At 39.2% G+C, this 25,232-nt stretch overlaps 1 protein-coding gene across 4 annotated transcripts in view; it reads left to right on the top strand.

Moving 5' to 3' along the window:
* TPX2 (TPX2 microtubule nucleation factor) overlaps nt 1-25,232 on the top strand; it is a 52,325-nt gene that overhangs the window by 5,778 nt on the left and 21,315 nt on the right. For all 4 annotated transcript variants that reach the window (XM_036418549.2, XM_036418548.2, XM_036418550.2 and 1 more), the window contains 7 exons: nt 5,578-5,677; nt 10,466-10,558; nt 12,302-12,428; nt 20,130-20,243; nt 20,956-21,084; nt 23,164-23,285; nt 24,402-24,553. In XM_036418549.2, the coding sequence (XP_036274442.1) occupies nt 5,578-5,677; nt 10,466-10,558; nt 12,302-12,428; nt 20,130-20,243; nt 20,956-21,084; nt 23,164-23,285; nt 24,402-24,553 (837 nt within the window). The remainder of the gene's footprint in view (nt 1-5,577; nt 5,678-10,465; nt 10,559-12,301; nt 12,429-20,129; nt 20,244-20,955; nt 21,085-23,163; nt 23,286-24,401; nt 24,554-25,232) is intronic.

The raw sequence follows: 25,232 nt of genomic DNA, 5'->3' as shown, positions 1-25,232 counted from the left end.
ATTGAGCCCGCAACCTGGCCATGTGCCCTTGACCAGAATCGAACCTAGAAACCTTAAGTCCACAGGCTGATGCTAAACCAGCTAGGGCAGTAGGCAGTTTTAAAAAGGAAACTAGTTCATAACATACAGGGGAGGCTTTTTTTTCTCGACTGTAGGAGTTATTGGTCAGAAAGAGCTATTTTTTTCACTTATATAATGTTCCCGAGTTTGGTGGATTTAGATAATTTTGAAATGTGATTCTTTTGCTTGGCAGCTTAATTTGTTTGGGGGAATGTGGTTGACGCATGTGCCCTTCCCTCCCAGTGAGAAGTGTTGACAGAAATTCAATCTTGATTAAGGGGCACAGGAAGGCATCCAGTTCCCACCATGTATGAGGCTCTCTCCTTTAAACAGTTGGCTATAGCCCTTGCCTGCCAGCCATTTCCCTCTAGGCTTTGTGCTATTCAATTTTTGAAGGGTTTACATTCTAATATTTATTATTTATGGGAGAGGCAGTGCAGTGAAACTGGCATAACCCTTCGTTACTTTTGGCTTTGTTCATACTTGTGCTATCACCCTTTATTGAGGAGAGTCAGACTTCTCAATGAATGTGCATTTGCTTTTAAAATCTCACCCAAATAAAGTGCGGCTGCTTCCTGCACACCCCCTACTGGGGATCAAGCCCACAGCCCTAGCAGGTGTCCTGACAGAGAATGGAACTGTGACCTCCTGGTTCATGGGTTGATGCTCAACCACTGAACCACACCAGCTGGGCCCTTTGCCCCTGTTTAAATTGGATCGTGGTTGGTTTGTTTTTTGGTGTTGAGGTTTATAAGTTCTTTATAAATTTGATATATTAAGCCCTTATCAGAACAGAATATGTTCTCTCATTCAGAGGATTGTCTTTTCATTTTGTTGATGTTTCCTTTGCCGTACAAAACCTTTTTAGTTTGATTTAGTCCCATTTGTTTATTTTTTCTTTTGTTTCACTTGCCCAAGGAGATATATCAGAAAAAATATTGTTACATGAAATGTCTGGAATAAATCCTACTTGATCCTGATAACTGATCTTTTTAATATATTGCTGGATTTGGTTTGCTAATATTTTGTTAATACTACCTCATATTTGAAGAAATATTTATAGGAAAACCTTGCATGTTATAATAATTCCAGATTTTGGAATCCCATGGATCTGGTCTTAAAACTCAACACTGCTACACTGGTTGGTAACTGGAGTAGCTTAACTTCTCTGAGCCATTTTCCTTATTTGTAAAATCATGATGATGATGATATGTATTTTCTATATTGTTAATTCATTTAAATGAGATGACTTATATGAAGTGCCTGATAAGGCGCTTGGCCTGTAGTAGACAGCAGTATTTGAAATATATTATTACGTATAAATGATTTTGCCTCTTGCTCCTTGACATTTGATATTGATCTATACAAATAAATATTTTTAAATAAATATGAAAGGTAGTGGGTGGTGCAGTAGATAAAGATATACCCTTTAGAGCCTGTCTGGATTTAAATTATGGTTCTACTACTTCTTAGCTCTTTTGTGACCATGAATAAATAGTAAATAACTTTGCCTCAGTTTCCACTTCCGTAAGATGAAGGTAATAGCAGTACCTACTTCATAGGGTAATTGTGAGGATTTAGTGACTTAATGTAAAACACTGCCAACGGTGCCTGACATGTCATAAACACTCAGTAATTAATAGCTATTGTTATTTTTAGCTTTTTTCAAGTTTGCATACCTTTTTATTAAGTCAATGTCCAGGGCCAATTTAACTTTTATGCAGAAACATTGCTAAAGAAAGAGAATATGTAACAATTGTATATGTGAAAGTTAGTAGCCAACTTATAGATCATGTAAATGGGAAGCATTATTTCAAAAAATAAAGAGTTTTAACAGTTACTGCTAGATTTAAGAATGCTTAATAAAAAGTCCAGAAAACCCTAGAAACATAGATTTAGGGGAAGATAAATACTGCTTAACTAGTTTTTTAAACTGAAAAGGTATGTATTTATATAATAAAACCTATTCAGAGAGTATAAAATTTCATATAATAGAAAGTCTTCTCTTGACCCCGAACTCCCAGCTCTCTTCCCAGACCCAAATAGTACGGTTAACATTGTTGAGTCTCCTTCCACAACAATCGGTGTATGTACAAAGGTATAAATGAGTATATATTACCCTTTTCTCTCTTTTTGACATGAATGGGGGCATGCATTTCTGCATTTTGCTTTTCTCATTTAATAGCTCTTGGAGCTTATTCTGCACATATAATCACGTACAAAGTTACCTAATGTATACATTTGTGCCATAGTTTATACAACAAACCTCTTATTGGTGGAATTTGGGTTTTCAGTTTTTTGGCTTTTATGCACCATTCTATAGTGAATATTCTTATACTTACATATATGCACAAATATATACCTGTAAGATAAATTTTTATGTTTGGCAACATCTTTCAAAAAGAAAAATGCAAATTGTCCTCCAAAGAGATTAGCAGTGTAGCTCCATAAGTAAAAAAAGAAAAAAGAGTATTAGGGGTTAAACTTGAATACTTTCCAGGTGGTTTTCAGCAGCATGCATTAGTGAATCATGGTTTTTAGGAGGGTAAGTGGGGTTGCTGCAAAATTACATTCCTGCTTCTTCCCTCCCCCAACTTTAGTTGTCTTCATTACATTCCTGCCTGGGAAGTGTTCCCAGTGACCTGGGTTAGGCATTAAGATCATGGGAATCCAACATTTTCCCATGTCTTCAGTATGTTTGTTCACAAGAACAGGCAAACTTTCTTCTTGTAGAAGGGGAATTTTAACCGTCAATCACTGGGGAATCTTTCAGTAAGGGTCCTTTGAATAGAAATCAAAGAGAAGAAAGTTATCAGTAGGTCAAAGGCAGTGATAATGTTATGGTAATATATTTAATAGCACTTGAAGTATTATATCTTTTCATTTGTTTATGGGAAGTAGGTAGGCAGAAAGGTAGATGAGTTGCCCGTTGGCCATATACATCTAGTAAATGCCAAAGATGGCTAGATTTCAGGACTTGTATGTTACTTGGTATTACTTTTGTCTGTGACAGAAAGTGTAATTCTAATAGCTTAAACAAAAACATATTACTGTCTGAGAGGAAGGGAGTGGGAGAGAGAGAAACATTCAATGATGAAAAAGTCATTGACTGCCTCCTGCACACCGCCCGCTTGCCCCCCCCCCCCCCCCCCCCCCCCGCCCCCGCCACTGGGGATTGAACCCCCAATCCGGGCATGTGCCCTGACCATAAATCTAACTATGACAGTTAGATTTATGGTCAGGGCATAGGTCATTGCTCATAGGGCATAGGTCCTGGCTCATAGGTCATTGCTCAACCACTGAGCCACACCGGCTGGGCTCAGTGATATCAGAGCCAATGTCAGTTATACTCTTAGCCATCCACTCATGTGTACATGATGGGTGTTATAGCTCTAACCATTTGAAGGCAAGGAGGGTGAAAGAAAAGGGCAAGACCAGGGGTTGTAGCTATATTAGGAAAAATAAGAGTCTTTATAAGTCTGCCAGCAGATTCTGACTTTTTTCTCATTGGCCAGAACTGTCCATGGCTACTACTCCAAGCTCGGAAGGTGGCAGTTTAGGTCAGTGGTCGCCAACCTTTCAGACCTCCCGGACCACCAGTGGTCCATGGACCTTCGGTTGGCGACCCCTTCTCCAAAGATTTCCTTAAACCAGTGGTTGCTCACTTTTTGGACCTCATAGACCACCGGTTGGTGCCCGCTGATCTAGGTGACTTCCATTATATTGTGCTTCCTACTGTTTTGGTGATGTTCAGTTAAAAATACTTATTGGCTTAGGTTATGTTAATCTCTAGTTCTCTTTATATTTATAGTTCATGCTATATATTTAAATATTGTATGCTGTCTTATTTATTGAGAGTATAGAACTTCAGCTACTGTCTAGATTTTTAAATTCCTTTGTGTTTGAGGCTAGATCTATTATTATTATTATTATTATTATTATTATTATTTTATTTTTTTTGGTATATTTTTGAGAAAGGAGCTTTGATATCACCAAAACCCACATCTTAAGAACTACTAAGAAATAGCTTATTGAGTTAAATTGAATACTGAAAGTAGAAATGAGTGAGAGTGAAAAAGTTAGAATGTGGGTAATGCAGAATCTATTTAGGGCAAAAAGAACTATGGAGAATGGATCTACTTATATAAATTTAAGTAGATTTTCTATAAAAATATAAATCTTAATTACATTAACAGGCTTCTCTAATTCAGTGTGAGGGAATGACTCAGCACGGGAACCTGGAATGTCTGCCTTCTGAGTGCTAATCCCAGAGCCCCCAACCCTGGCTTCTGCTCCCAAAGCTCCAGTCCACTCTGTCCTCCCTCAGCCAGAGCCCAAGGTGAATTGTGCGATGGCCTTTTAAGAGGATGCCTGCATGTCCAACCATCTGTCCCTGGCAGACAACAGCCCTGCTGCTTTTACAGCCAGATGTTGTGCCAGCACCTTTCTCAGTTTTGGTGCTCTGTCCTGGGGGGCCCAGCTTAGTGTTTAGATCCCAGATGCTGTTTTAGTTGTAATTCCAGTTTGGTCCTGGGAGTGTGTAAGTGTTATTCCCACACACCGTTTTTAATCTCCTATATGTTTTTAAATCCCCACTCAAGGATTTGTTTATTGATTTTAGGGAGGAAGGGAGAGAGAGAGAGAAACATCACTGGGAGAGAGAAATAAACATCAATCTGTTGCCTCTTGTACAGGTCCTCACTGGGGATCGAACTGGCATCCTAGGTATATGCCCTGATCAGGAATTGAACCTGAATCTTTTATTGGATGACGATTCAACCACCTGATCCACCTGGCCAAGGCTTATATATTTTTAAGTCTTTTTCTTCATGCCCAGGAACAATATTTTTATGAAAATAAGGAAAGAAAACCTAAACTTGGCAAAACTGTATTGAGCTCTTACTATGTATAAGATACTGTTCTTAGTACCTTGATGGATGAGGCATACACAAATGAGTAAAATCCCATTCTTGTCTTCAGGAACTTATAATCTATAGAATTTATAGGAGAGACATTTGTGTAGGTTATTAATATAAAATTGGATGGTAAACAAAGCACTATAGTGTTGGAGAAGCAACAATTATGTACAATGGGTAGAAATTGGGAAATAATTTGTAGAGAATTGAATTGGACTTAGAATGATGAGGAAGATTTTGGTTAGGTATGAAATTTAATGTATGCATTTCAGAAATTGGGTTGTGTGGGACAGAGAGAGAGAAAATTGGATTGGGTTATTCAGGGCAGAGAGTAAATTGGGTGAGAAGATGGTAGATTGAGGGGAAAATAAAATAATGAATGTAAAAACTAGCATAATGGATGGCATGCTATAGGTACTCAAACTTGACCATTTTCTAATTCTAAATATTTACCTCAAGTAGTATTTTCAAGTTACCAAAAATAACTTGATTTGTTTTGAAAAATAAGACATGTGCAGTCAAGTTTTTGAAATTTTCTTATAAGTTGACCTGTTGAGAAAAATGACAATAATATTGGAAAAACCTGCTTTTCTGTGCCAAGGTGGGGACAATGTCTTACTCCTATGATGCTCCCACGAACTTCATCAATTTTACATCTTTGAATGAGGAGGAGGAACCCCCAAACATAGATTCTTGGTTTGGTAAGTGTCTGCTTTCTCTGCCATTTTAAGGGTTAGTGGCTTGCTTTGTTCTGAGGATCTTAAAAAAAGAAGGGGTTGAAAGGAAGTAATTAAAATGTATTTTTTTAAAATATATATATTTTATTGATTTTGTACAGAGAGGAAGGGAGAGAGAGAGTTAGAAACATCGATGAGAGAGAGTCATCAATCAGCTGCCTCTTGCACACCCCCTACTGGGGATATGCCCACAACCAAGGTACATGCCCTTGACCGGAATCGAACCTGGGACCCTTCAGTCCCCAAGCTGATGCTCTATCCATTGAGCCAAACCGGTCTTGGCGGGAAGTAATTAAAATGTAAATTCCTGTCTGCATCAAGATACTTTGTCATCCATGACAAGAGAGAAATAATTGAAGTGCCCATTATCTTGGAAATGAACTATCAGTATAAGACAATGTTATTTTGCGGTTAAGAATGACAAATAATTTAAACTTTAGTGATATATGGGAAAATCCAGAAATCCATATTTTCTTAAAATACGATGAAGCAAAGTTGAGTGAAACTCTAGGACTCAAAACCATGTCTATAGTGATGGCAGCTACGGTACGTAAAAATTTGCTCTACTTGTCACTGGGCATACGGTATATTATATTACAGCTAGGTTATTGACGTTGATACAATCCACAATCTTGCTCAGATTTCCCATTTCACTTATACTTTTGTTTATGTGTATTAAGTTTTATGCAATTTTATCACTTGAGTAGGTTCGTGGATCTACCACCACAGTCAAGATACTGAATAGTTGTAACATCACAGGGAGTCTTGTGATGCCCTTTTATAACTATACTACCGTGTTTTCCCGAAAATAAGACCTACTTACATGTTTCCTTCTGAGTGAAATATAAGGCATCCCCCCGAAAATAAGGCCCTCCCCCAGGCTCTGTCTCAGAATGCTATTGCTAAACAAGAGAGATTTGGTCCACTGATTCTGAAAGAAATGGAGTCACAAGAAATTTACCAGGAAATTCAGGAATTGGATTGTTATGATGATGTTTCCAGAAGATGATGACATGATTGTCATTGAATAAATGAGTAAATTCTTGATACTGTAGGATTCACAGTTTGTCTGGTTTGTGTTGACAACTACCGTACTATCGTACCGTATACAAGTAATAAATTTCCTTTATTTTCATTTAACAATAAATGTGTACCATATTCTTCTTCATGGAAAAATAAGACATCCCCTGAAAATAAGACCTAGCGCATCTTTGGGAGCAAAAATTAATATAAGACACTGTCTTATTTTCGGGGAAACAGGGTAGGCACCTGTTGCAGGAGTATTCCTGCAAGACTTCCACTGGGCCTCCCTCTTGCTACCCTCACCTCTCCTGGCCCCCCACCTTTCCTGCTGCGGTGAGCAGGGTGCCCCACCTGCCCCGCCCGCCCCACCACGCCTGCAGCTGCTCGCCAACAACACAGCACGCCCCGCCCCGCCCCCCCCACCTGCCGCACCCATCACCCCCTGCTGCAGCCTCATGTGCCACCAATGCTCACCTTGCCCTGCCCTGCATGCGCTGCTGGTGCTTTCCTTCAGCAGGTGCAGCTGCCTTGCTTTCCACTTTCCCTCCCTCTTCCTTCTATGCTGTCTTCAGTCTTCACTCCTCCTTCCCTCCACATATGCAAATTAACCACCACCTTTGTTTGCTTAATTTGCATACTCAATCTGATTGGCTGGTGGGTGTGGCTGGTGAGCATGGCACGTGTAGCGGAGTGATGGTTAATTTGCATACCACTGTATTATTAGGTTAGACTAGTCATGCATGGTGGTTGGGGGGGTGTTCCTCAGCCCAACCTCACCCTCGCCAATCTGGGACTCCTCAGGTGAGCAGTTGGACATCTCACTTGCAATCTAAGATCATTGGCTCCTAACTGCTCACCTGCCTGCCTGCCAGATTGCCCCTAGCCACTTTGCCTGCCGGCCTGCTTGCCCCCAACTGCTCCCTTTGCCAGCCTGCTCGCCCCCAGCTGCCCCCCCCCCCCCCCCCCCCCACTCCACTGCTGGCCTCATCACCTCCAAATGCCCTCCCCTTCTGGCTTGATCACTGTCTCTGTCTTGGCCCTGCCACCATGGCTTTGTCTGGAAGAATGTCCGGAAGTTCTCCAAGGAGGTTTCCCAGTCTAATTAGCATATTACCATTTTATTAGTATAGATTGTCTCCCTCTTACTAATCCTCTCCAATTTGTTTTTAAATGGGAAGGATTATGCTACTCAGAACCCAATCCCTAAACAGAGATAAGATTGCCTAATGTTGGGTCATGTGATGTGGCACCAACCCTGAACCAGGATGGATATATAGATATATAGATATATAGATATATAGATATATATATATAAAATATATATATCAAAAGAATATATATATATATATATATTCTTTTTTAAAAATATATTTTTATTGATTTTTATGGAGAAGAAGGGAGAGGTATAGAGAGTTAGAAACATTGATGAAATAGAAGCATTGATCAGCTGTCTCCTGCATACTCCCCACTGGGGATGTGCCCACAACCAAGGTACATGTCCTTGACTGGAATTGAACCTGGGACCCTTGAGTCCATAGGCCTATGCTCTATCCACTGAGTCAAACCGGTTAGGGCAGTGTTCAGCAAACTCATTAGTCAACACAGCCAAATATCAACAGTACAACGACTGAAATTTCTTTTGAGAGCCAAATTTTTTAAACTTAAATTTCTTCTAATGCCACTTCTTCAAAACAGATTAGCCCAGGCCGCACTCAAGGGGCCAAAGAACTGCATGTAGCTTGCGAGCTGCAGTTTGCTGACCACGGGGTTAGGGCAAGGATGATTATATTTTTATATTACTTTGGAGTAATATATAAGACTATGTCAGGGTAGTAGTTGCTGGGGCCCCTTCATTTTATTCTTTCGCATGTCCTTTTTACTCCTTATTAAGAGAAATCAATATTGATAAGAAAATGAGTCCATTGTGCCAAAGCCGGTTTGGCTCAGTGGTAGAGCGTCAATCTGTGGACTGAAAGGTCCCAGGTTCGATTCCGGTCAAGGGCATGTACATTGATTGTGGGCACATCCCCGGTAGGGGTGTGCAAGAGGCAGCTGGTCGATGTTTTTCTCTCATCGATGTTTCTAGCTCTCTATCTCTCTCCCTTCCTCTCTGTAAAAAGAATCAATAAAATATATAGTTAAAAAAAGAAAAGAATTTACTCATTTATTCAATGACAATCATGTCATCATCTTCTGGAACATTATTATAACAATCCAGTTCCTGAATTTCCTGGTAAATTTCTTGTGACTCCATTTCTTTCAGAATCAGTGGATCAAATCTCTCATGTTTAACCTAGGGGGGCCTTATTTCCGGGGGATGCCTTATATTTCACTCAGAAGGAAACCTGTAAGTAGTCTTATTTTCGGGGGATGCCTTATATTTCGCTCAGAAGGAAACCTGTAAGTAGGTCTTATTTTCGGAGGATGTCTTATTTTCAGGGAAACACGGTATTACATACGAGAGGCCCAGTGCACAAAATTTGTGCACTCGCAGGGGGTTGGGGGTGTTCCTCAGCCTGGCCTTCACCCTCTCGCAGTCCGGGAGCCCTTGGGGGATGTCCTAAGCTGTCAGTAGGCCATTCTTAGCCCTGTTATGGAGGTGGGAAAGGCTCCCGCCAACACCGCTGTGCTCCCCCTGTGGGAGCGCGTTGACCACAAGGGGCAGCTCCTGTGTTGAGCATCTGCCCATAGGTGATCAGTGCGTATCATAGTGACCAGTTGTTCTGCTGTTTGGTCGATTTGCATATTAGCCTTTTATTATATAGGATAGTTGGGAAGAAAATTATTAATCCCACTGTGTTTTTTTTCCAAAACCTTAGTTCTAATATATTGCTTTCTAATTTCCTCCAAGTAATCACATCTTTTTACACAGTGCAATCAGTTTATATGCACCATGTTTTTTGCTGGGGCTCACCACAATCTTTTAAAAAAAATATTTTTAAAATATACTTTTATTGATTTCAGAGAAGAAGGGAAAAAGAGAGAGATAGAAAACATCAATGATAAGAGAGAATCATTATTGTCTGCTTCCTGCACACCCCCTCCTGGGGATAAAGTCCACAACCTGGGCATGTGCCCTTGACTAGAATCGAACCTGGGACCCTTCAGTCTGTAGGCCGGCACTCTCTCCACTCAGCCAAACTGGCTAGGGTATTCTCACCACAATCTTGATACTTCTGTCAGTAGGCTGGGATAGAACAGGCGTTTCACTGCTTTGTGCTGACTTTTAGGCACAGCAGAACATAAGACAAAATTATTTCCTAAAGCCTAGTTCTTTCCTTTCTCACATACTTCATACTGTCCTCTCACTACCCTAGTTGAGGAATAGCGTCAATTCAGACTACGAGAAGTCCCTTGTGAACCTTGCAGAGCTTGGTGGCTACAATTTTCTTTAGGAGGAACATGATGTATTTAGGTGGTAGATAAGGCCAGTTCATGCTTGTATGGTCCTAATTGTGAATCAAGCAAAGACAAAGAGCTGTTCACAGTGTAGTCTGTACTTCTTTTCTAAAATGCGTTGTTCACTGTTGCCAGTGTTGTGGTGATGGTTTTCACAGTCTCTATCTCTGACGCATAATGTGTGCTCTTTTTTTTTTCTCACTAGAATTTTGCTTATACTTTTCAAGTGAGTTAGAAATGCACTGGTTGGGGGCTTCAGGCCCCATTTTTAAGTGCTTGGCACTGACTTATTTTGCTTGTGTAGATGATGACATTCTTATCGTTTCACAGAAGAGAAGGCCAATTTGGAGAATAGGTTTCCTGACCTGACTCCTATGAGAAAAGCAAATCCTCCACAAGCTATTGTGACACCTTTGAGACCAGGTAAGAGAAAATATTAGAAAAAAGCTTCTTTGCAGATTGGTGGTACAGTTTAGAAGGGGCCTGAGGGTCTTGGAGGAATTACCTAAATGCTTATCCCTTGGTTTATTTTTGGTGAAATGTGCTCATTTATTTCATGGTGAATGTGAAACTAATGATGTGCTACACTTTAAAAAAATAATATCTTGGGACTTAAGCTAACAGAATTTTTTTGTCCAACTAGAATTTGATTGCCAGATATATAACCATCTTCTTTTTGTGATAGTATTTAATGTAACATATGGGTCTGGCTGATAAATAAACCAGTAGGAGAGAAGAATGTACTGCTCTATAGTATACAAAAATTCTGTCTGTCTGGTTTTAAAAGATGATTGACATTTCAACTGGTGGTTACTAAATCTGTAGAATATAGTCTATTTGATCAGAACAAAAGAGGCATCCTAAGAGGTCACAAATCTGTGGGCCGTGCTTTAGAACCTACCCACCCTCTAGATCCTGGAGGCTATGTTAATTCCCTTCATTCACAATGAAGTCTTATGCTCATGTTTAAACTTAAAAAAAAAGTCAAATCCTTGAAAATGACCTTTTGAAATCATCGCTATATTTAGATATAATTCACACACAGAATTCACCTACTTAAAGTGTACATTTTCTGTTTTTTATTTTATTTTATATTGTTGATTTCAGAGAGGAAGGAAGAGGGAGAGAGAGATGGAAACATCAATGATGAGAGAGAATCATTGATTGCCTGCCTTCTGCATGCCTCCTACTGGGGATCAAGCCTGCAACCTTGGACATGTGCCCTTGATCGGAATCGAACCCGGACTCTTCAGTCCACAGGCCGATGCTCCATCCACTAAGCTAAACCGGCTAGGGCCACACACAAAATTTTTAATCCAGAATTCTGTTTTAAGTTTTATATATATATATATATATATATATATATATATATATACACACACACACACACACACATACACACACACACACACATACATACATACATACATACACACACACACATACATACATACATGATGCAGGGAAAAGTGGGTTTATAGGTGTGAATACCCAAAACAATTTATTCTTGTATTATTAATTATTGTATTTTCCATATGAATAACTGTAAACCTACTTTTGCCCCACTGTGTATATCTTATATTTAACTTATTTTCTTGAGATTTGAGTACTGACTAGTTTTGTTTATTTGTATTATTTTAACTTATTTAAAAAAATATATTTTAATGATTTTTAATAGAGAGGAAGGGAGAGGGAGGGATAGAGAGTTAGAAACATCGATGAGAGAGAAACATTGATCAGCTGCCTCCTACACACTTCCTACTGTGTATATGCTTGCAACAAAGGTACATGCCTTTGACCGGAATTGAACCCGGGACCTTTCAGTCTGCAGGCCGACGCTCTGTCCACTGTCCACTGAACCAAACCCATTAGGGCTTAACTTATTTTTTTAGAAAGAGGAAGGGAGAGAGAGAGAGACAGACAGACAGACAGACAGACATAAACATCCATGTCAGAGAGAAATATCCCTTTCTGATAGTGATACCGTATTTAGAGAGAAATAATATCTCTCGCATGTGCCCCAACCAGACTGGGGATTGGCCCACAGCCTGGGTGTGTGCCTCGACTGGTAACCAAGCCTGCCACCTTTTGGCATACAGGAGGATGCTCCAACCAACAGCCATGCTGACCAGGGCTGAGTGTTGACTAATTTTTACTCTCTTGCAGTTGATAACACTTACTATAAAGAGTCAGAAAAAGAAAATCTGGTGCAACAGTCCATTCCCTCAAATGCTCGTTCTGCCCTGGAAGTCAAGGGAACCACCTCAAGAAATAATCCATCTCTGCCTCAGAGGTAAGATTGTTTCATGGTCAAAAGTGGTGGTTATATATATATATATATATATATTATTTTAAATAAATCTTTATTGGCCAAAATCGGTTTGGCTCAATGGATAGAGTGTCGGCTTAGGGACTGAAAGGTCCCGGGTTCGATTCCGGTCAAGGGCATGTACCTTGGTTGCGGGCATATCCCCAGTAGGGGGTGTGCAAGAGGCAGCTGATCGATGACACTCTCTCATCAATGTTTCTAACTTTCTATCTCTCTCCTTTCCTCTCTGTACAAAATCAATAAAATACATTTTAAAAAATAAATCTTTATTGTTCAGATTATTACAGTCATTCCTCTTTTCCCCCCCATTGCTCCCCTCCACCCGGTTCCCCCCCACCCTCTGCCCTTACCACCCTCCTCACTATCCACCTCCATAGGTGTACGATTTTTGTCCAGTCTCTTCCCACATCCCCGACACTCTTTTCTCCCCGAGAATTGTCAGTCCACTCCCTTTCTATGCCCCTGATTCTATTATAGTCTCCAGTTCATTCTGTTCATCAGATTTTTTATTCACTTGATTTTTAGATGCACTTGTTGATAGATATGTATTTGTTCATAATTTTTATCTTTACCTTTTTCTTCTTCCTTTTCTTACAGAATATCCTTCAGCATTTCATATATTGTAATACTGGTTTGGCAGTGATAAACTCCTTTAGCTTTTCTTATCTGTGAAGCTCTTTATCTGACCTTCAGTTCTGAATGTCAGCTTGGCATTCAGAGTACTCTTGGTTGTAGGTTTGTGCTATTTATCACTTGAACATTTCTTGCCATTCCCTTTTGGCCTGTATAGTTTCTGTTGAGAAATCAGCTGATAATAGTATGGGTGCTCCCTTGTAGGTAGCTAACTGTTTTTCTCTTGCTGCTTTTAATATTCTCTCTTTGTATTTTGCTCTTGGCATTTTAATTATGATTTGTCTTGGAGTGGTCCTCTTTGGATTCCTTTTGTTTGGGGTTCTCTGAGCTTCCTGGACTTGTAAGTCTATTTCTTTCACCAGATAGGAGAAGTTTTCTATCATTATTTCTTCAAGTAGGTTTTCACAACGCAGAGTACTAACCACTATACGATCACGGTGAGCTACTGGAGCCTTTCAAGTAGGTTTTCAATATCTTGCTCTCTCTCCTTCAGGCACCCCCATAATTTGGATGTTGGTATGCTTGAATTTGTCCCAGAGGCTTCTTATACTATCTTCATATTTCTGGATTCTTTTTCTTTTCCTGTTGGGTGTGTTTTGTTTCTTTGTATTTCAAATCTTTGACTTGATTCTTGCGATCCTCTGGGCTGCTGTTGGGTCTCTGAATATTATTCTTTATTTCAATCAGTGTATGCTTAATTTCTATAATAGTTAGTCTTCTTTCATATCTTCAAGGGACTCGCTAAAATTTTCAGTGATTTTTAGAAAATTCTTTTTTTTTTTTTTTTTTTTTTTTTTTTTATAAATCTTTATTGTTCATATTATTACAAAAGTTCCTCATTTTTCCCCCTCCACCAGGTTCCCACCCCACCCTCTGCCCTTTCCCCACCCCCATTGTCCTCATCCATAGGTGCACAGTTTATGTTCAGTCTCTTCCTTTACACCCCCTCTCCCCCTTTCCCCAAGAATCGTCAGTCCACTCCCCTTCTATACCTCTGATTCTATTATATTCACCAGTTAATAAGGTCATAAGATTTTTTTTTTAATTCCCTTGGTTTTTAGATTCACGTGTTGATAGTCACATATTTGTTGTTCATAGTTTTATCTTTATTTACTTTCTCTTCTAAAAGAACCCCCTTCAGCAATTCATATAATTCTGGTTTGGCTGTGATGTACTCCTTTAGCTTTTTTTTATTAGTGAAGCTCTTTATCTGGCCTTCGATTCTGAGTGATAGCTTTGCTGGGTAGATTATTTTTGGCTGTAGATTCTTGCTATTCGTTAACTTGAATATTTCTTGCCATTCTCGTCTGGCCTGCATGGTTTCTGTTGAGAAATCAGCTGACAATCGTATGGGTGCTCCTTTATAGGTAACTACCTGCTTTGCTCTTGCTGCTTTTAATATTCTCTCTTTGTCTTTTGCTCTTGGAATTTTAATTATGATGTGTCTTGGTGTGGTCTTCCTTGGATTCCTTTTGTTTGGAGTTCTGTGCGCTTCCTGGACTTGTAAGTCTAATTCTTTCCCCAGGTGGGGGAAGTTTTCTGTCACTATTTCTTTCAGTATGTTTTCGATATCTTGCTCTCTCTCATCTTCTGGGACCCCCATAATTCTGATGTTGGTTCGCTTGAAATTATCCCAGAGGTTTCTTAAATCATCTTCAACTTTCTGGATTCTCTCGACTTCTTGCTTCTGTGGAGGAGTATCTTCTGGCTCTTTATGTTCCAAATCTTTGACTTGATACTTGCGATTTTCCATTTTGTTTTTAGGACTCTGTATAATATTTTTTATTTCAGACAATGTATTCTTTATTTCTTGTTGATCCCTTATTAGTTCTTGTTGATTCCTTTTCATCTCCTCATAGGTCTTATCGACCTTTTTTAGGAAATTCTTAAAAAACCTTATAAGTGTGGTTTTGAACTCTATATCCAGTCTCTTCTTTTCCTCCATTTCTTTTGTTTGTGATCTAATTCCTTGTCTTGGCATTTTCACAGCTTCCCTGAGATGGTAGGGTGGCTTTGTGTGCTAAGGTGTCCTACAATATATAGTTCAGTGAGTCAGCCTCCCAGTTACACAAGACAGTCTTGGTGTAGCCCTTTGTGGGATGGGTGGGCAGTCTTGTTGTTAAGCCTTGCTTGTTGTTGGTATCACTGGGAAGCGTTGATCTCCAAGCCAATTGGCTATGAGGATCAGAAGTGTCTCAGCTAGGAGGGTTTCTGTATTCTGCTTGGATGGGCGGAGTCTCGGGGTGGCACAGACAAGCTTTGTTGAATCCCGCACAATTGGTTGTAGGCACGCGCACCTCTTTGGTATAGGCACAGACAAGCTTTAGATTCCTGTCTGCCCCTCCCTAGGAGAGTTCTATTGGCAGCGAACAAGGAAGCTAGCCACTGGAAGGGCCTCTATGCTCTGCTTTATGGGGCGTAGTCTCGGGTGGTGCAGACAAGCTTTATTCAGCCCCTCCCTACGAGGGTCTGGTTTCTGAGTCCCACAGTAATGGCCGCTGGCTTCACACACCTCCGAGAGATCTCTGCCCACTGCCCGACAGTCTGGCCTCTCCCTGTCTGGGGCCGTCTATCAGCGCAATAGGGTGGTTCTGTTTTCCTGCTTCACAGTTCCTGAGGTTCAGCGCGCCTTCTCTCTCCTTCCCAGATGGTAGAGCCTCCCTTCAGCCAGCCGTCCGGCGCTTCAGGGTGATGTTTCCCCCGTTTTTCAGTTCTAAATTCAAACTTGTTGTGGTAGGCTGCATTCGGGTGTCTGCCCTATGCCGCCATCTTGGTTGTCTCTCGATTTTTAGAAAATTCTTGAAAAACCTTATAACATTGATTTTGAACTCTATATCCAGTTGTTTGCTTTTCTCCATTTCTTTCATTTGTGATCTGTTTCTTTGTCTCTGCATTTTGGCTGCTTCCCTGTGTTGATAGGGTGGCTTTGTTTGCTAGTTGTCCTATAGGGCCCAGTGGCTCAGCCTCCCCAATTACCTGAGGTGGACACTCTTGTTGAACCCTTTTGTGGGCTATGTGCATAGTCTTGTTATAGTTAAGCCTAGATTGTTGTTGGTATCACTGGGAGGAATTGACCTTCAGGCCAATTGGCTGTGAGGATCAGTTTTGTCTACAATGAGAGAACTTCTGTGCTGGAGACATCCTTATGGGGCAGGTGTTGCTTTAGTGGGGCTTTGGAAATTTTAGATTGCAAAGGGCCAGGCCATTCATATGCAAAAGCCTCTGTGCACAGCTGGGGTGGAGTTGTAAATTGGGTGGGGCAGGGTCTCAGGGAATCAACAGGGTGGAGCATACAGCAATGGCTGTCAGCCCTGCCCTAAGAGGTGTGTGTCGTCGTCCCCCCCCCCCCCCCCCCCCGGGTCTCACTATCCCGCAGTAATCGCTGCAAGCATCTCTGAGAGAAAGCTGCTCTTGAGTTCCAGCCCGATGCCAGACAGTCCAGTTTCCCCCAGTATGAGTCTGGGTCCCCAGAGTCTCACCTGGAACTGGAGTTCAGAGCAGTTGGGAGCTTGTGTCTCCCTCCCGATTGAAAAATACAACCGCTTCCTCAGTTGCCTGCCCTTTTCTCGCGTGCACCTCCATACCTCTGCACTTTACTTCCACACCTCCTCTGAGTCTGTGTGCTTTTCTCTTCCCTTCTAGTTGTAGAATTTCCACTCAGTCAGCCTCATGTGGTTTTGGATGATGTCTGTTTTATCTTTTAGTTGTAGTTTTGAAGTGGTTGTGTGAGGCAGCAAGTTCAGGTATTTACCTATGCTGTCATCTTGGTTTCTCTCCAAAAGTGGTGGTTATATTAATGATGTTCAAAGAATAGTTTCCTGGTCAGAAAACTAGATGTGCCATACTTTATTAGACTCTTTATGTTACCTCATTTAATCTTCATAACATTTACGAGATGTAGGTAATACGTTTCACTTGTGATAATGATTCAGAGGCTACTAAGTTAGATATTTGTCTATGGTAACTTTATTTCAGAGCCAGGATTCAAACTGATCAATTTGGTTCCAAAGCCTTTGCTGTTTGCGCCACCAACATGAGTTGTAAATTTAGATTTATTTTTATGGCGATTTGACAGATTTTTTTTTTTTTTTACACCCCATTGTAAGTAAGCTTTCTAAGGGCAACTATAATTTATCTCTAGTCCTTAACAGTGTCTGGCTGGAGCAGAAGCTCAATAAATACTTGATGAATGAACAAATGGATGGGTAGGTAGATTAATCTGCAGTCTTTACTAGCAATCTCAGAGCTTTCACCATCTAATAATTAACCACCCCTGCAGAGTTTAAATTGCTTTATACTTTGGCATCACCTAGAATATCTCAAGAAGAATGGAAGAGTGTTTATAATGTTATTATTCAGAAATAATGAAATTAACTTTTGCAAAGAATATTTGAGGATATCACAAGCTTATAATAATCTTCTCTGGTAAATAAGCCCATTTTAATCAAAGAATTCTATGAAATCTCTAAATCAGATATGTATATATAACAGGCTGAAGAGATTGCTGTTGGTTGACTCAGTGGTTTTTGTTCCATGTTTAGATTGTGAAGTAGGTCTATGGAAAAGAGACCCAGTGTTCTATAGATTCCTTCAGAATCCAAGAAACTGTTAATGTCTTGGCTTTTATGTTTTGTATGTGTATATGATTACAAAAATTGTTCCTCATCCAGACTGAATTCTAGAATGCTTTTTGGAAATGATGGTATGATAGAAGATATCTTCTGTCAGAAGATCTGCCTGAATATTTCTTTTTCGTAGGGGCATGTACCCTCAGCTATTTAAAACCTTAGTTTATTGAGAATAAGGGAGCTAATTGTAAGAAAGGTCCAAATAAGATAATATGTACTTTGTAAATGATACTGTGTTATAAAAATGCATAATAAGCCTGGCTGCTGTTGCTCAATAATTAGATTGTTGGCCAATACACCTGAGGGTCTTAGGTTCAATTCCCCATCAAAGGCACATTCCTGGCTTGCAGGCTCAATCCCCGGCCCCATTTGGGGAGTATGTGGGACATAACCAAACGATGTGTCTCTCTTTTTCTCTCCCTCTTACTCCCCACCCTTTTTCCCTTCCAATTTAATAAAAATCATTGGAAAAAAAATATCCTCAGGTGAGGATAATAAAAAAGGAAATGCATAAAAAGAGGTAAAATGTTAGTGCATTATCTCAGATCTTAGATTTATTTTAGTCAGAGATGTCCAATCTAGAAAAGAACAGCATATGAAATTGGGTGTAGATAATCATACAAATACTCTACTATTTTATTTCTCACCAAGGGCCTGGTGTACAAAATGTGTGCACGGGTAGGGTCCTAGGCCTGGCCGCGAACAGGTCTGATCAGGGCCTTCCTTCCTCTGGCTGCCAGCTACTGACCAAGGCCTTTCCTTGTCCCACACCGCCCCCTGGTGGTCAGCACATGTCATAATGAGCAGTCAAACTTCCTGTTGGTCCAACTTCTGAGGAGACAATTTGCATATTAGCCTTTTATTATATAGAATGGTTTAGTTGGATAGGCTGAAAGATGGCCAAAACCACTTTGACACAGAAGTTAAGAATCAACAAGACTGTAATAATAATTTTTCCATGGAGGTGTTACTTTAAATGTAAAAGCTAAAACTCATATAAATCAATATAGGAGAATATAGTTATGAGCTTAGAATAGGGATATTTTGAATAGGATACACATAGAAAAGCACTGACCATAACGGGGAAGGGGATTGATGTATTTTGAACACTGTTAATCAAATGATACTATAAAGAGTAAAAAAGCCAACCCCCATAGCGGGAAAATATATTTGTAAAATAAAATTTACAAAGGACTCATTTGTAGTATGCAGAGAGTCTCTACTAATCAATTAGATAAGGATTAACAATCTACAGAAGCAAGCAAGAGACTTGAGCTACTTAGCACTTTATGAAAAAGGATAACCAAATGGCCAGTAAGCATGTGAAAAGTTGCTCAGTCCACTGGTAGTCAAGGAAAAGTATAATAAAACATCAATATAATTTAATATGACTATTAAATTATCTGATAATACCTAGTTCAGGCAACAAAAAAGCTAGTGTTCAGGAAGATGTAAACTCTTATAAACTTGCCAGTGTAAGCATAAATTGATTCAAGCCCTTTGGAAAAATGACTTGAGTTGTTTTAACCAATGTTCTATGACCCAGAATTCTTACAATTAAGATATCCAACAGCAGCAGGTGTACGTCTGCACCAAGAACATGAGAATCAACAGTAGACTGGTACATTCGTGCAATGAATGCATCATTAAAAACTGAATTAAAGCTACATGAGTCAGTGTGGTTGAATCTCACGAGCACAATGATGGGCAGAATAAATGATACAGAAAAAAATACTTGGAGCATCCGATTACATTACATAAGGGTTTATTTTTTGTCTCTTTTCTTAATGTACCATGCTTATATGGTAACATGATAAAGAAAAAGTAATGATTACTATAAGACAAGTCAAGATAACTGCTTCCAGTGTTCTGTTTCTTAGCTTAGGTCATGATTTCATTTTGTAATCTTTTAACTTAGCTTTTGTGCATTTCTTGGTGTGTGTTATATTTTAACTGTGTGGCTAAAAGTAAAAGGAGAGAATAAAGACTATGGTCAGTTTCCAGGAGCTCTGATTTTTAATTTCAATTCTGACAAGAGTTAGTTATATAATAGGGTTGGTCAAGTCACCTCACCTTTTATTTTTTATTTTTTATTTTTTATTTTTTTTTACTTTTCTCACTTATGAAAGAAAGGAATTCTGCTAGGATTGCCAGTACTTTAAAAAATTGTCAGCTTTATTGAGGTCTGATTTACAAGTACCGATGCATTTAAGTACTAATATTTATGATGAAATTTTGAAAACTATCAGTAAAACAAAATTAGATGTTTAGAGTTGAAATAATACCACTAAACTTTTCATAGCCCTTTGTAGTTTGACATACTTTCACATTTCTAAAGAACATTTACGTATCAGTAGGAGATATATTAATTTCAGATAAATTTTTGTCAATTCCTCTACCATAGAAGATCTGTTAGACTCTCTGCGCAGAAAGAAAAACACCATGTGAAAACGAAAGCCAAGAGATGTGCTACTCCTGTGATTGTCAGTGACACCCCACCCTCCAAAAGAATGAAAGTGTAAGTAGCCACAGCTTTTGACAGTTGGCGTGGGTTTTACCTATTTGCTCCTGAGGTTAATAGTAAGCAGAATATATGGTGTTCTTATTTTTATCAGTTAGGAGTGCATTTTACCTGTTCAGCTAGAGTGGTTTACAGACTAGTTACTTGTTTGTTTCACAGAAGTTTACTGTTGGCTTTGGTTCAGTGGTTGAACAATGCTGGGCATCATCTCTGTGAGTCAGCTTTTATTTCCTGCCTGTTCCTCAAGATGGCTGCTCTGATTCTTAGCTCTTCCTTGTGTTTGTTGCCTCGGTCCCACAAGATAGCGGCTATATCTCTAGGTATCAAGAGAAGAAGGAGGCAAAGGAAGAGGGGCACCACCGTATCACAAAAGTAAAATATTTTCCAGAAACTCTTGTTATTATCTTAGTTGCCCAATTGTATCATAGGTCCCTCCTAGTTGCAGTAGAGACTATTGATGCAAGTACAATACCTTTGCCTTTTTCCATTGTCGCCCCAAACAAAATTGGAGTTCTGTTAATAAAAAAGAAAATGGAATAGATATTGGGAAGGCAACCAGCTGTCTGGCATTTGTGCATTTGATGATGAACAGTTGGAATCCCTCTTATCCTCTTGAAGCTTCACTAGACAACTCTTACCTTGACTTCTATTAGTATTCCTAAAGTTTACCTAAAGTTAAGAGGATATTTTTTGTTCTTTTGAATTCAAGTTCTAATCAGAAGAAATCAGAAGAAGGGGAAGATGGCATTGCTCCTCATCAAGATACTTCTGGAAAGAGTGAGTCTTCCCCAGAGAAAGCCAAGGACAGACGTACTATGCCTTGTGTACCACCTGTAAGGTATGCTTCTTTCCGAAATTTAAAACTGAGTCAATAGAGGAAAATTGCACATGGGTACATCTCCAGTCTATTTGTTGTACGTGGAGCTTGGGAAACTCCTAAGGCTATAACCATGGTAGGTGAACAGTTTTATAACCCGGTGAGCACTCAAGTCTTAAACATTGGAAAAAATATATTATTAAAGCAAATTAAATGAAATATAAAAGGAAAAAGTAAAGGTTCTTACTATCCAACTTGGATGTTTTTATTTTGCCAAACTCCCATCTGGTTTTATTGAAGTAAAATATATTCACTCACCATGAGACTTTTATTTATTTTATTTTTTTATTTTTTAAAATATATTTTATTGATATTTTACAGAGAGGAGGAAGGGGGAGAGAGAGAGAGCTAGAAATGTCGATGAGAGAGAAACATCGACCAGCTGCCTCCTTCATACCCCCTACTGGGGATGTGCCCGCAACCACTGTACATGCCCATGACCGGAATCGAACCTGGGACCTTTCAGTCCTCAGACCAACGCTCTACCACTGAGCCAAACCGGTTTCGGCGAGACTTTTATTTATTTCTATGTACTACTATAAAATCTTTACATTTATCCTCTTTTGGTAGATTGCTAATATTCTCATTATATTTAAACATTTTCTGTTGAAAATGCAGTTTCTAATTTTTTGTTATAAGTAGTTGGTGAACATCTTTGTAGGCAGAGCTATTTCTTTAGTGCAATCTCAATTACTGGTTTTATGGTTATTAATATATATTGCCAATTTTACTTTAGAAAATAATATATAAATTTACAGTGCCATCAGATTTGAATATTATTATTTCCTTGTCTCAACTGCATTGAATGTTTTGACTTTAAAAAATGTTCCTGCCACCATCGCCAGTTTTACTTAATGGATAGGCCATTGGCCTGCAAAGTGAAGACTCCCAGGTTCGATTCCAGTCAAGGGCACAGGTCCGGGTTGCAGGCTCAATCTTCAGTAGGAGGGCATGTGCAGGAGGCAGCCAATCAATGATTTTCTCTCATCATTGATATATATATATTTTTTCATCATTGATATTTCTCTCTCTCTCTCACTCTCCCTTCCTCTCTGAAATCAATAAAAATATATTAAAAAAAAAAAAAAAAAAAAAAAAAAGGTCCTGCCTTGCCTATGCTGCTCAGTTGGTTGAGTGTCATCCCGTGTATCAAGAGGTGCCTGTTCGATTCCCTGTCAAGGCGAACCCCTGTCATCAGGGTGCCTGTGGGAGGCAACATATTGATGCTTCTCTCTCACATTGATATTTCTTTCTCTTTTTTTCCCTCCCTGCTTTCTCTAAAATGTCAATAAAAAATGTTCCACATTTAATTGCTATATTGTTGATGGCATTTAATTATTTTAATTTGTATTTACCTGATTACTGAGAATATTGTATTACTGTTATTGTAACATCTTTTCCATATTTCCTCTTGGGTGAATTTTCGGTTTCCTTTTCTGTTTGTTACTAAGAATGGCTACTCTAACTGCAATGTTTACCATGTGTCAGGTACTCAGAAACATTATCTTATTTAATAGTCACAAACATTCTGTGAAGATGAGTATATTCCTCATTTTACAGTGGAGACACCTAAGACTCAGGTTAAGTCATTTTCTCAGGATCATATAGGCAGAAAGTGAACTAACAGGACTGAGATTTGAACTCTTTGGCTTTACTCCTAAGTCTATTCTTTTTGTCACAGTATATGTTCAGTGTATATTATTAGCCTTTGGTCATATTTGTTGCAAAGATTTTTCCCATTCTAGTGGCATTTTAATTTTAGCCTTTCTGGTGGCAAAAAGCTAATCATGACATAGCCCAATTTGTGGATCTTTTGGAATATCTTGTCTGTTTTAACTATTTTCTGAAAATTTGTTCAGTATTTAGGTATAAATTGTACATCTGGATTATTTTTTTCCATAGGTTATCTAATCAAGTTTTTGTTTGGGTGATTATTGTATAATAGGTTTAAAATCTAATCTATATAATAATGCCTTTAGATTATTTTGAACCATTAAGCCTCTTTCTCCTATTTTATCTCCTTATTGATTTGCCCTTTAGACAGAAACTTCTAAAAAGTACTGAGGAGCAAGAGTTGGAGAAGAGCTTGAAAATGCAGCAGGAGGTGATGGAGATGCGGAAAAAGAATGAAGAATTCAAGAAATTTGCTCTTGCTGGAGCAGGTCAGCTTGGCTTTGGTTGAGTCTGATATATGAGGGGGTGCTTCTCATATTCTTGGTAGGGTTTTTTTTTTAAAGTCTCTATGGCAAAAGATCTTTCTTACTCAGTAGTTGGCATAAAATAATGTTTATTTGGAAGGCTGGACCATCCCAATTATCATTCCCCAGAACATTTTATATACATTGACCCTTTAACTGTAGTTTTTGAGACCTTTTCCCATGAGGACTTCCTTCATTTCTTTAAGTAGAATTGATTTCCCCTTCCTTTTTCCTCCTAATTCTTTTTATTTATAATAGAAAAAGAGGGACTAGGATTTAGACAGGAGATAAAGCAATGGGCAGGCCAGTTGTTTTCCCGTTTTATCCTTGGTAGAGGAAGAGGAAGCGGAATGAATTCAGTTATGGCTATGGAGGGAAAGTATGATGTGGGAACTGAAGGATCAGAGCTCTGCTTGGCTCTTGCATGGTTATCGGTGGAGTTGAAACTATAAAGCCCTACTTACTGGTTGAAGGAAGCACTCCTGGAGTTCATAGTGTTTCCTTCTTAGAGATGTTTAGTTAAGTGTGCCTTTTTAAAAAATATATTTTTACTGATTTTTAGAGAGAGAGGAACATTGACGAGAGAGAAACATTGATTGGCTGCCTTCTGCATGGCCCCCACTTCAGATCAAGCCTGTAGTCTGGGCACATGCCCTGACCAGGAATCAACCAGTGACTTTGTGGTGCATGGGTAGCTGCTCAACCACTGGACCACACCAGCAGGGCTAGTTAAGTGTGATTTTAAAGTCAATTGAGAGCTTTGCCTATCAATAATATTCCAGCTATTCATTGTCTTCAAACCTGTGGCCACACCTGGGAGATGGGATTTTTCTCCCTGTCCAACCTCTTTAACAGTTGGCATCTGATCGAAGGGCCTCAGCTCCAACAGTACTCAACTCAATGAATAAGGCACATATGTTAGTGTCCTTAGGACTGTTTCAAATATTGGGTTAAATGTAAAGAATGAACAAAGTTAGATCCATGGCAATTGAAAGTCCAAAAAAGACTGGATAAAGGGAGATTTACTAATGTTCTCTGTTCTTAGTGTAACCTCACTGTTTTGCTCTGCTCCTCATTCAGGCCAGCCTGTGAAAAAAACAGTGAGCCAGGTAACCAAATCCGTCAACTTCCACTTTCGCACAGATGAGCGAATCAAACAACATCCTAAGAGCCAGGAGGAGTATAAGGAAGTGAACTTTACATCAGAACTGCGAAAGCATCCTCCATCTCCTGTAAGTTGATGGACTAAGTGGATATTCCTCTTACTAATTTAGTGAGGATTTCAGCTATTACATTTGTGGTCACCACTTAAATTCTCACTTTGCCTCCTATTAGCTCTGTGATCTTATATAAATTACTCTCTCTCTGGGAACCATCTTGCTAAGTTGCTGTGCAAACTGAATTGAGAATATACACAAAGCACATAGGATTATGGGTGGACAATCATAAATACAGGCTTGTTACAGTTTGTGCTATTACAAAATTCTTTAAAAAGTCTTGTTTGCAAAGCGGTGTACAAAATATGATATCATTTATGGGGAAAATGGTTTTGCAGTGACCACTTAAATCCTATGCAGTTTTGTTACTGAAGCACTAACAAAAACAGTAACAATCCTAAATAAAAATTCTAGTACTAAGAATCTCTATTTGCAATTTTAGTCATCATTATCATTTGTTAAAGTCAGTCTTCCAGTCTTAAACCCTGGGTGTGTTCTTTCTTTGAGATGTAGGTTCTGGAAAAGTGTTGTTTTCAGTAGAGACCAATTTAATCTAAACCAGTGTTCCAAGGAGTAGGCTTCTTCACTCAGTTTTTGGGAAGGGTGTATAAGAGTCTGATTCAGACTTTCACACACTTGGCCTGATCACTCCCAGAGTTCTAATCAATTTTTAAAAAATGGATTAGGGATAGAG

The sequence above is a fragment of the Pipistrellus kuhlii genome, unplaced genomic scaffold (assembly GCF_014108245.1).
Source record: "Pipistrellus kuhlii isolate mPipKuh1 unplaced genomic scaffold, mPipKuh1.p scaffold_m20_p_6, whole genome shotgun sequence".
Classification (NCBI taxonomy): Eukaryota; Metazoa; Chordata; class Mammalia; order Chiroptera; family Vespertilionidae; genus Pipistrellus; species Pipistrellus kuhlii.
Note: the sequence above shows the minus strand (reverse complement) of the source record. Positions and strands in the feature narration are given on the sequence as shown.